A 12745-nucleotide genomic window follows, 5' to 3' on the forward strand; every position below is an offset into this window, starting at 1 on the left:
GTGTTAGTTGTATCATGTTAGGTGCAAGTATGACTATAATTGTCTTTATTCAGAGATTATGTATGTTTTAAGGAGATGTGTACAAGTGCCAAGCTGACAAAGGGTGGACTGTGGTGGTTAAGATTGTATGACAACTTGGCTAGGGCATGATTCTCATTGTTTGTACATGATCACTCCTATGATGGAATCTGCTGTGAGTAGCCAATCAGTTGAAAGGGAGTTTCCTTGGGGGGGGGGGGTCTTGCATCCGAATATAAGCAGACGTCTCGCTTTTTGCTCAGTCTGGATCCTGCAGCTGCCTCTTGTTTGTCCGACCTCCAGTTTTTGAGACTTAAGCTATCAGCTTATCTGCCAGTCTTGGGATTCATCGATCTTCATAGCCTGTGAGTGGGAGCCCTGCTCTCCAATTTGCCTATCTTGAGTTCACCAGCCCCTGCAGCTACGTGAATCAGGAGAAGCCTTGAGATCTTGCCTGCCGGTCTTGGGATTGGTCGATCTTCACAGCCTGTGAGCAAGAGCCCTGCTCTCTGACCTGCTGATCTTGGGTTTGCTAGTCCCTGGGGCTATGTGAATTGAGAGAAGCCTCTATCCTGATCCATGGACTTGGGATGTTCCAGCCTCTACAATTGCTTGGGCCATTTCCTTGATATAAATATATATATATATATATGGTTATATACTGTACTGGTTTTGCTTCTCTAGAGAACCCAGCCTAAGACAGCTCCTCATTATGTTCCTCTGTATCTTTTTATCTCCCACTGGTCAGTACATCAGCCAGATTGTCCCAGACCGGATATCGTCTTGCCATTCATTTAGCAAAGTCTTATGTCCTCTTCCCCGTTGTTGTCCTTAGGCCACTATTAACATCTTGAAATGTTTTTAAATTTTTTCATACTTTCAGACCTTGACTCCCTAATTCAATTCTAGGCTTCATGGGGCAGGGAACATGTTTTGCACAGGAATCACTTGTGCAAGCCATTAAGCACTCAGCGAGGAACTTAGAAGTCAAAAAAGCTACTGAGCAGCTGTATAGATTGCACAGTGTCCGCCTCAAAGCTCATGCACTTTATTCCCTGTGGAGCTCATCAAATAAGGGCCCATTTACTCTTACTTTAGGTCAATAGCTTTTAACTTCAAAACTAGTGTCCTCTTACATGATAAAACAAACAAACAAAAAAAAAAAAAAAACCAAACCCCTTGCCATCGAGTTGATTAAGACTCATAGCAACTCTACAGGACAGAGTAGAACTGCCTCATAGGATGTCCAAGGAGCGGCTGGTGGATTCGAACTGCATAATAGTAATGATTTTTCCTTTTTATCAATTCATTGAGAAAATGATTAAAAACTTTTCCTATGAAATTAGTAACCCCTTTATATGCATGATTTATTTCCTAAATCACAATAGCATCTACAGATGTGAGAGATGGATGACTTATTCAGTCCCCAGACAATGTTGCCTTGCTGGAAGCCCATGGAAGCCCCTGTTTGAGATCAGCAGATCTCAGCAATTTTTCCTCTGATACCCACACAGAGGATGGTGGTTGCTATTTGATGCAAGTGATTGGGAGGAACAATGTTATAAGGTTACACTTGAACCTTCTTAACTTAATTTTTTAAAAGTAAATTATTTACAAACTTTGCAACTTAATTTGATTTTTCACACTCTTCACCACCAATGAGAACACCCATGTGTCGAGACTCCATGGCTGAGAACCAGAGTTCTACTGAGCAGTCAGGACCAATTATAATTAGAGGTGGTGTAAGGCAGTGGTTACCACCATAGACTCTAGAGCCATACTGCTCAAGGCTGAATACCAACCAGCTCCACCACTTGTTAGCTGTGTGACTTCAGGCAAGGTATATAACCTTTCTAGGCCTCAGTTCTCTCATCGGTCAAATGGGGACAATAATAGCACCTGCCTGAAAGGATTGTTATAAGGATTAAATATATGTGAGTTAATATATGAAAAGCACTTAGAATAGGGCTTGGTAGATAAAAACTTTATCTATGTTATCCTTTATTATTAACATTCTTTTTTTATTACATAAAGCTTGATCACCAGGATTTCTAGCTCCCAACAGATTAGAAGTAACTCTTAAGTGAGAGAAAGGAACACTTCTAGAGGCAGGCAGTAATAAAACGAAACAACACACAGCTTAACAGAGAGAAATAGAAAGCTATGCAAAGTAGCACAAGAACTCAAAAGCATGGCAAGCTGAGCCATTTAGTGCAGGGCAAATAGCCCCATATACCTGTGAGGTCATAGCTGTGTTCCTGCAAAGTCCAGTAATTGTTCAGAATGATACCTCTGAGTCATGAAGAAAAGTTTATATGATGTTACAAGTGTTCTATGACAAGGTTTTCTGTCTTGAAAATATTTCAATCAAAATTCCTAAAATAAAAAAGTTAAAGAGCCTGGGTGGTGCAAGCTGTTTGCTATTGGCTGCTAATTTAAAGGTTGAAATCCACCCACCCAGCAGCTCCATGGAACAAAGGCCTGGTGATCTGCTTCCCTGAATATTAAAAAAAAAAAAAAACCCCACTGCCATGGGGTCAATTCTGACTCATAGCGACCCCATAGGGTTTCCAAGGCTGTAAATCTCTATGGAAGCAGAACTGCCTCATCTTTCTCCCACAGAGCAGCTGGTGATTTGAAGTCCCCGACCTTTTGGTTAGCAGCCCAGCACTTTAACCACTGTGCCACCGGGACTCCTTTTCCCTAAAGATTACAGCCAAGAAAACCCTATGGGGCAGTTCTACTCTGTAACACATGGAGTGGCCATGAATCAGAGACCAACTCAGTGCTCAGTGGCAGCCAACAACAACAACGAAGCTTTGCTCAGTTCTCTGCTGGACTGGCACGCATGTGAGCCATTCCCAACATTGTGGGGCACCTGCAGCATTGATGCCCTTCTCAGTGTCCGTCCCTGAGCCCAGGACAGTGACCTGCACATAGTAAGTACAATCAGTCTATCAGACTACTGAACAAGCACCAAGGCCAGGAAGCTCACTGGTCTAGATCTGTGGGAGAAACATGAGAATTGTAAGATGTGCCCTGCCCTCATGTAGCTTACAGTCTAGTGGACCTTCAATTTCTTAGGCTCACTCTATAGGCATGTACTAGAACAACCATAAACCTTACAGAGCTGAAAACAATTGGGTGCCAACATGTATGGGAAAGACTAAATGTGCAGCAGGAATAAGAAACGAGAGATTAGTGCAGATCAGGGAGATCAAGAAAGGCTTCACAGTAAGAGGGCTGTAAGCTGGGCATTGAAAAAGGGATAGCTGCTGGGGAGAGAGGAGCCCTGGTGGCACAGTAGTTAAGAGCTCGGCTGCTAACCAAAAGGTCAGCAGTTCGAATCCACCAGCTGCTCCTTGGAAACCCTATGGGACAGTTCTACTCTGTCCTATAGGATTGCTATGAATTGGAACTGACTCAGTGGCAACGGGTTGAGTGTTTTGGTATTGGGGAAAGAAGACCCAGCTGGGCAGGCATCTCACACAAGGGGAAATGTGGTGACAAGGGCAAGCAGGTCATTTTCACAGGTCAGCAATACCAGCTCAAGTAGAACAGAAGCTGTGTCCAGAGGCACCAGGAAATGGGGTTGGGAGGTTAGGAAGAAGCCAAATCATGGCAAGCCTCAACTGTTGTTTGGACCTGGTAAGCCATAGAGAGCGGGGAAAGGTTCCGGACAGGTCAGTGACACCATAGATTCACAGAGGGGTGTATCAAAGTCTTGTAAAACTAAAAGGCCTGCCTGTGGACACCCATGGTGTGACTGGCAAAGCCAGCCCTCCCCAACTCCAGTCTTATCTCCTCACCCCATCCACCAGCTCAGGTGAGCAGGAAAGACTAGACACCTAATCTTGGATTCCCCAGGTGGGAGCCTTGCACACTGCTTTTCCTGGATGCTCCTTGCTCTTTCTTCTTCCTCCCCGCTTGACCTTTTAGGGTCTGAGCAGACACCCTCTGTGGGAGGAGGGTTGGCAGCTCTTTGGGCAGGTGAGTCAATAACTGGGTGTGGCCTCCTCCTCTTGGTATGGTTTACCTCAGCTGTACAGAGAACACTCCAACTTTTGCCCCAGGCCATGCTTTACTGATGGGCCTGTGGCTCTGGTCACCCACTCCCATCGCCCATAGGCTCTCCCTCACCCCCACCAACCTCTCCTTTCTTCTCCCCACCTGAGGACATCCAGTGGGCCTTTCTCAAAGCTCAGAACCCACCCACTCCAGGGTTCTGGTTCCTTTCCCTGCTCTTGTGAAACTCCCCAGTTCTGTGGGCAGATGCCCTGGCAGTGCCAGCATAGAGCAAGTACCTACAGGCCGAGGGCCCCAGTGCCCACTTCTGCCGTCAGCACTCTGCAAGCCCTGGCCAGGAGGTCTGTTTGCCTCACTGCTGTGCCAGGCATCCTTGCTCCAAACCCTGCCTCCTTGGGCAGCTGCCCAGAGCAGTGAGGTAGCGCCACCCCAGAAGCCCCTGTACCAGCCTGAGGGTAGTGTAAGGTCTCCCTATGGTGGAACACCCTGACCAGCATCTGGAGAACTTCTAGATTAGACCTTTGAGGCATTAGAATTGAAGACTTCAAGAGGTCATGAAAACTTCCTTTGACAGAAATGTCAAGGAGCTGTTTTCCAGGGAACCAAAGAGGCAAAGTGTCTGAGTTGGTCAGAGTAGATCAGATGCCTGAGTCCCATGTCTGGAAACATGGAACTGGGGATGGCCATGTAGAGGGGTCTTCTCAACATCTCCTGGTACCCAACACTGTGAATTTCCACACAGTTCTTCTTTCACCCTCATCTGATGTCTCGCTCAGGATCATGGAATATGAGGGGAGGGGGAAGAGAAGAGAACTCATGTTTTATGAGCATCTGCTCTGTGCCAGGCATGCATTCAGTTCTCAGGAGAGCCAGCCCTTTGAGGTAGATGTTATTATCCACCTACACCACCCTCCCCAATTTACAGAGGAAGAAACAAGAAAGGGGCCTTAGAGATTATAGGGCCCAAACTTCTCATTTTGTAATTGAGAGAACGAAGGCCCAGAGAGCTTAAAACATTTTGCCCAACTTGATCTTGAGAACTAGATCTCTAGCTGCACAGACCATCCCATCTCTCAAATCCTCATTTTCCCCCTCTCTCATGGGTCTGCCTTTTTAGCATAGAAAGCCCCATTTTCCTTCCACCCATTGGGGTTGGAGAACACAGGGCACATGAGCCCCCGTGACAGGAAGGCCTGGGCTAGCTCCCACAGTGTGAAGTGAACAGACCTCCATGCCTCCCGCCCCCGCCCCCAGCATCTTGTGCCTTTAGCAACTGGAGGGAGTTTTCTTGGGGGAGTTTCAGGCCCAACCCCTCATCTCCCCTCCTGCCCCACAGTCATTTTGACAGACGAGGAGGTACAGCGGAAGCGGGAGATGATCTTGAAGCGGAAGGAGGAGGAAGCCTTGAAGGACAGCCTGCGGCCCAAGCTGTCTGAGGAGCAGCAGCACATCATCACCATCCTGTTGGAAGCGCACCATAAGACCTACGACCCCACTTATGCTGACTTCACCCAGTTCCGGGTATGCCCGCCTACTGGCTGGGAGGATGAGTGACTTCATGGAGAGCCATAGGGTGTAGCCATGGCACAGGGAGTGGGGACGGAGGGCAAGGGGCCCCCTGATACAGAACCGGGAAGGGGGAGGCTGCTCTGTCCCCCTGACACTGGGGAGGCCTTCCCCTCCCATAGCCTCCCCTGCCCCAAGCCATTCCTGTCCAAAATCAAGGCCAAGGCGGGAAGGTGGCCCTGAAATGTGAGCCTCTGACACCTCATCTTTCCCTTCCAGCCTCCAGTTCATGGGAATGAGGGTGGAGGGAGCCATCCCTCAAGCTCCTCCTCACCTTACACACCCAGCTTCTCCGGGGCATCTACCTCCTCAGATCACTACACAACCTCTTCAGGTAAGGAGAACCACACCCACCTAGCAAGGGACAGGGCTTCCCTGCCCTCCTGCCTTTGGGTGCCAGATGAAAGGAGAAGGCCTCCTAATGCAAACGGCACATAAGTGCTACACAGTGTTCTCAGAACAACCCTTCTTTTACAGATGAGGGTTAACTTGCCCAAGGACCCACACTGGGAAGAAGCTGAGCCTCCAAAGTCCAAGCTCTTTTCTCTAAGCTAGGCTTCTGCCTGTGACTCCCTCCCCAAGAGTGACTGGTTCTTTTAAACAGTGTTTTGAGTCTGGGTCCTTCGGAAGGTGAAGTTTGGTGTGGGAAGGAGAATGTGTGAGTTCCACTGCAGCCTACCCTCCACCCAAGCCCTGGGGACCCTATGGCCCTGGAGGACCTGTCACCTCCAGCTCGCCAAGTCTGGGCTGTGTCATGCTTTTCTGTTTATGGTCTTTTTCTGCCTTGCTCTTCATCCTTCCTGCCTCTTCCTCCACCTGCCCGTGTCCTTCCTCTCCCTACCTCATCCCAACCCTGCTGCCCTCTGCTGGGAGCCTGCAGGAAGGCAGGAATGGAAAAGCCTCTCTTTTCCAGGTGGCCAGCATCCTCAGATATGGTACCTCCAGACTCAGTACACAGATCCAGGATAGATGGGAGGGGCTCACACTGCCAACTGGGCAGGGACAGCAGTGGGAGCCAGACATTGTGTCTGCCCTCCCAGAAGTGAAAGGAGAGAGGTGGTCAGGGGCTAATAGCACTGACCACGGCATGGATTGACTGACCCTCCGAGCCCCTCACCTTGTAGGGCTCCTGCCCACATGTAAATGTTCTCTACCCACCTTCCTGCTCTTTTCACGTGATGGCAAGTTCATGTGTATCAATGGGGGTCAGTCTGTATGTTATACATTGGTCAGTATCTCGGCTTTAAAAAATAATTCCCTATTATTTAGGAGTTATGATGCACTGTCAACTATCATGGATTAGAAAGAGCCCTTGTGGCACAATGGTTAAGCACTCAGCTGCTAACTGAAAGGTTGGAGATTCAAACCCACCAGCCAGCCACTTCACGAGAGGAAAGAGCTGGTGATCTGCTCCCATAAAGATTTCAGCCTAGGAGACCCTATGAGGCAGTTCTACTCTGTCCTATAGGGTTGCTGTGAGTCAGAATCAATGTCACGGTACACAGCAACATCCTAAGTTAATTAATTTGAAGTTTCCCAATGGTGTGTTCAGTAGAGCATATACAGTGAAACCCAGAACTTGACAGGGCTGCCTTGTTTTTCCAGATCTCACAAGTTTTCTGCCTTTGATAGGGTGCAGTCTTACCACTTTTCTATAGCTATCTATTAGTGGAAAATACTATTTGAGATTTCCTTCTGTGACAGGTTTCCACCTTATACAGATTCCGGCTTTTGCAGGTTTTACTGTATTTATTTAAAAATTCAAACAAATTTTTATTTTAATTTTTAAAAATTATTATACAAAAGTAACGCATGTTCATTGTAGACATTTAGAAAATATAAAGTAAATAAATACATAATATACAAATATATATCTATGTGTAGGTGTGTATACATATGTTAAGGAACCCTGGTGATGCAGTAGTTAAGTGCTCGACTGCTAACTGAAAGGTTGGCAGTTCGAACCCACCAGCTGCTCTTTGGGAAAAAGATGTGGCTGTCTGCTCCCGTAAAGAATACAGCCTCGGAAACCCTATGAGACAGTTCTACTCTGTCCTATAGGGTCGCTATGAGTTGGAATCGAGTCCATGGCAACGAGTTTTGATATATATACCTACATCTGTCTATCTCTATCTATCTTTAATCTACTGTGGGCACTTAATCTGAAATATAATCACTGTTAACACTTGGCGTATCTTTTTCTCATATTTTTTTCAACACACATGTGTATTCAGAAGTGGAATTGTGCTATACACAGCCTGGTAATTTGCTTTTTCCCCTTAATTATATCATAGTTCCATGTCATTCAGTATACACCTAGAGTATCATTTTCAATGACTGCATGGTATTCTGGGGAATGAATGTACAAAAACATATCTAAACTTTCTGTCTTTGGATATCTAGACTGTTTCCCAGCTTTTCATAAGTATAGCAGTATGCTTGTGGCTAAATATTTGTACTCATTCTGATTTTTTTTCTTACGATGAATTTGTAAAACTAGAAATTCAGAGAGAACGAACAATCGTAGACTTTTGACCCCTCTTGTCAAATAGCTTTCTAGACTACCACCACAGACTTACCCCTCCATTGACACTCCAGCACTGCATAGGACTGCCTGCTTCCCTTCATCTTTACAAATACTGGCATCAACTTTTTTTTTTTTTGTATCTTGTAATTTTTTAAAAATAATATTTTATTGGGTTTTTGATGAAAGCTTACACAGCAAGTTAGGTTCCCATTTGACAATTTGCACGCATATTGTTCAGTGACAATAGTTATATTTATCACAATGTGTCAACAGTCTCCTTGTGTTCCGTTTGTTCCATTTCCAGTACTCTAGTTTCCTTTCCCCTTTATCTTCTCATCTTTGCTTTTGAGTAATTGTTGACCTTTTGGTTTCAGACTGATAGTTTTTAAGTAGGGCACTGATCTTATGGGTAATATCCTTTATTTTGTGTGCCACGCTGCTATTTCACTAAAAGGTGATTTCAGGGGATAAGCTCAGTTCTAGATTTAAAGTGTCTCAGGGTGATAGTCTCGGGCAGTCCTTTGTTCTCTACTGTTCCAGTTTGTCTGGCTTTTTTTAAAAAATAAGAATTTGATTTCTGCTCCATATTTTCTCCCATTCTATCTGAGACCAGCTCCTGTGACCCCTGTCAGAACAGTCTGCAATGGTAGCCAGGCACCATCTAGTTCTTTTGGTCTCAGGGTGGACAAGGTTGTGGCTTATGTACACTTGCTTCTTCTCTGAGCTTTTTGCTACCTTCTTACTGTTTTACTCCTGGTGAGTAGAGACCTGTAGCTGTGTCTTAGATGACTGCTTGCAAGCTTTTAAGACTCCAGTTGCTACTCACTTCACTAGGATGCACATCATGATTTTTGTTGAACTATGTTATGCCAATTGACTGAGTTGTCCCATGAGACTATGGTCCTAAACCTTCAAACCCAGAAAACCAATGTTGGAAGATGTTTGATTACGTCTGAGGAATATCTGTATTTGTATCTTCAATGACTATATGCACCTGCACCCACATATTTGTATTTACACATACCTATAGATACTTCTGTCTGTTCTCACCTGTGTACACACCTGTACATACTCATATACGAGTTTGCCTGCACCCATCCATATTTGCTCAAACACTCATTTTTACTTTGGTTGTGCTGTGCTCTCTACATCTATATTGGGTGCCACTAGTCTGTACAGTATAAAGTGTACTTCCCCCACCCCTCCTCCTCTCCCTGATAACCACCGGTGAACATTGGTCTCTCTATCTTGATCTACCCTTGTCTTCTTATATAAGAGGGATCATACAATATTTGTCCTTTGTCTTAGGCTGGGTTTTCTAGAGGAGCAAAACCAATGAAGCATGTATATGTATATATAGAGAGAGAGATTTATCTCAAGGAAATGGCTCATGCAGTTGTAGAGGCTGGCAAGTCCCAAATCCGTGGGTCAAGCATTGGGCTGAAGGCTTCTCCTGACTCACATGGTTGCAGGGGCTGACGAATCCTAAATCAGCAGGTCAGACGACAGGCTGCTGGCCCAACGGGCTGCAGAAGCTGGTGAATCGGGTCAGATGGCAGGCTGCTGGCTTACAGGGCTATGGAAGCTGGCGAATCCCAGAATCGGCAAGTCAGATGACTAGCTTCTGGCTCAAGTCCCAAGAACCAGAGGTCAGAATATGACAAGCCAGATGCAGGATCCAGAACAAAAGCCAGTGAGCTTTGCCAGAATGTCCGTACATATCGGAGGCAGGCCACACCCCTGAGGAAACTCCTCTTACAACCGATTGGTTGATTACATCAGATCGCATCATGAAGGATAATTATATCAGCTCACAAAATGGAGGATGACTACATCATTACATAACTGCCAAACCACTGAGAATCATGACCCAGCCAAATTGACACAGCCTTAACCATCACATCCTTATATGCTTGATTTATTTCGCTTAGCATTATGCCCTCCAGGTCCATCCATGTTATACTATGTTTCTTGGACTCATCATTGTTCTTTATAGTTGTGTAATATTCCATTGTGTGTATGTACCACAATTTGCTTATTCATTCATCCATTAATAGGCACTTTGATTTTTTCCATTTATTTACTATTGCGACTAGAGCAGCAATGAACATAGGTGTGCATATGTCTGTTCATGTCATTACTTGTAGGGTATATACCTAAGAGTAGGATTGCTGGATCATAAGGTAGTTCTATTTCTAGTTTTTTGAGAAAGTGCTATACCTTTTTCCATAGTAATCATACCATTTTACAGTCCCACCAGCAATGGATAAGGGTCCCAGTCTCCCCACATCCTCACCAACATTTGTTATCTGTTTTGTTTATCAGTGCCATTTTAGCTGGAGTAAGATGGTACCTTACTGTAGTTTTGATTTGCATCTAACGGCTAATGATCATGAACATCTTTTCATATGTTTATTGGCTGCTAGGGTGTCCTCTTTGGTGAAAGTTCTGTTCATGCCCTTCTGGCATCAACATTTAAGCACATTTATTTCTAGTTTTAGCAGCCCTGGTGGCGCAGTGGTTAAGCACTTGGCTGCTAACCAAAAAGTTGGCGGTTCAAACCCACCAGCCACTCTGTGGGAGAAAGATGTGGTAGTCTGCTTCCAGAAAGATCACAGCCTTGGAAACCCTATGGGACAGTTCTACTCTGTCCTATAGGGTCACTATAAGTCGAAATCCACTTGACAGCAATGGGTTTATTTCTAGGTTTATAGGTGAAAAGTGTGGATGCTCTAACTTGCATTTCTGTGATTATTAGTGAGGCTGAACAATTTTCCCCACAGGTTCATTAGGCCCAAATTATTTTTGATTTGAGGTCATTAGGAACAACACAGGTCTTTAAAGCCAGGCTGAAAATCATGGCTGAAGGAAGTATTGTTTCTCTAGGTATCTCTGGCTCTTGGATTCTCCTACCCCAAACATCGCTGAAAGAAGCAACTGGGGGAGTCCCAGAGAAGAGCCTGTGGCTGAAGGGTGACCCTGTGGGGGGAAACAGTCACAGGAGGTCCTCACGGGGGTGGATAGGAGGAGGCCTGGCTGGAGTGTCCTTAAATGGTTCCTTCTCTTGCCTCACTCTTTCCCCAGATGGGATGGAGCCATCCGGTTTCTTTAACCTGGACCTGAGAGGAGATGACTCTAATGACCCTTGTGAGACTCCGGACCTGTCCCAGCTCTCCATGCTGCCCCACCTGGCTGACCTGGTCAGTTACAGCATCCAAAAGGTCATCGGCTTTGCCAAGATGATACCGGGATTCAGGTAAGATGCTTCTGTGACGTCAGAGAAACAGAGTCAGGATCCCAGACTAAGCTAGAAGAAGGCTTGGGGGTCACCCACCACTGCTTCCCAAAAATAGAGACTCAGGCCCTACCCCAGACCCCCTAAATCAGAATCTCTGGGGTAGGCCCCAAACCAAAACCAAAACCAAACCCACTGCTGTCAAGTTGATTCCCACTCATAGTGATCTTATAGGACAGAGTAGAACTGCCCCATAGGGTTTCCAAGGCTGTAATCTTTACAGGAGCAGACTGCCACATCTTTCTCCCATGGAGCAGCTGGTGGGTTCAAACTGCCGACTTTTCAGTTAGCAGCCAAATGCCTAACCACTGTGCCTCCAGGGCTCCTTTAGGGGGGTAGGGCCAGGAATCTGTATTCTAAGAAGTACCTCAGGTGCTTCCGATTCAGCCAGCCCAGCATGACTCTTCAGGCCAGCACTGTATTTTCTGGGTGATAGAACAAAAGCCCAGGGGGGTTCAGTGGCCAGCCCAGGATTGCTATCTGGTGTTGGAGCCAGAGTGGCAGAGCCAGGCCTAGAACTCCTAGTTCATGCTATGTCCACTTCAGCTGACTTGCATCTAATCTTTGTACTATCCCTTTAAATTAACCCCCTCAACTCCCATTACTGGAACCAGAATGAAACGATAGAGAAGAGAAAGAGTTGAACACATAGACTTGTGAATATCAGAATCCTACAGGGGGCAGGTTTACTGGCATATATGACCAGGGCATCCTTCACCCAAAATTACATTAAAAGTCCATTTCCTAACCATACTGAGACATTTTTTGCCAAAATAGATAGGTATCAGGAATTCTACTGGAGTGGAGATCCTCTCTTATGGATTCATTCACAGGTCCAGTCTGCGGTGTAGTTTATAACAAGTGTTTTATTGTTTTGATAATAATGGTGTGCACAGTACTTCCATTTAAATATTCATGAAGTATTAAATATTCATAAAGCAATATAGCATTGAAGTTTTTAGTAGATATAGTTGCCTCTATATTTATGTATGTTATTTTCAGACATTCGTTTTGGTACATTGCCATAAAATACATATACAGTGTGATTAGGAAATAGAGATAAATAAATAAATGTCAAGCAATATTATAATCATCTCATGTAGTGGCAATAGTTGTTGGTGTAGCAGCTCTGCAGCTCCTAGGTACTGCAGCCCAGATACTGAAGCTCAGACCCTGTGGTGGAACACTGAGAGCAAGAAAGTGCTTGGACATTGGCCAGTTCTGGATGGAAACTAACATGAAGTGCCATTTATTGTTTTGTGGATCTCTCTGATGTGTAGGGAAGCCATTAATTACTGTCTAAATTGGTTCAT

The 12745-nt window shown here is 45.4% G+C and overlaps 1 protein-coding gene across 1 annotated transcript in view; it reads left to right on the plus strand.

Annotated features, from left to right (window-relative positions):
• Nucleotides 1-12745, plus strand: part of VDR (vitamin D receptor) — a 49227-nt gene that overhangs the window by 27256 nt on the left and 9226 nt on the right. Inside the window, exons 4-6 of the mRNA XM_004384543.1 lie at nucleotides 5381-5565; nucleotides 5830-5944; nucleotides 11222-11393. Of these exons, the coding sequence (XP_004384600.1) occupies nucleotides 5381-5565; nucleotides 5830-5944; nucleotides 11222-11393 (472 nt within the window). The remainder of the gene's footprint in view (nucleotides 1-5380; nucleotides 5566-5829; nucleotides 5945-11221; nucleotides 11394-12745) is intronic.

Source organism: Trichechus manatus, unplaced genomic scaffold, assembly GCF_000243295.1.
Source record: "Trichechus manatus latirostris isolate Lorelei unplaced genomic scaffold, TriManLat1.0 scaffold00123, whole genome shotgun sequence".
In the NCBI taxonomy this organism is placed as follows: Eukaryota; Metazoa; Chordata; class Mammalia; order Sirenia; family Trichechidae; genus Trichechus; species Trichechus manatus.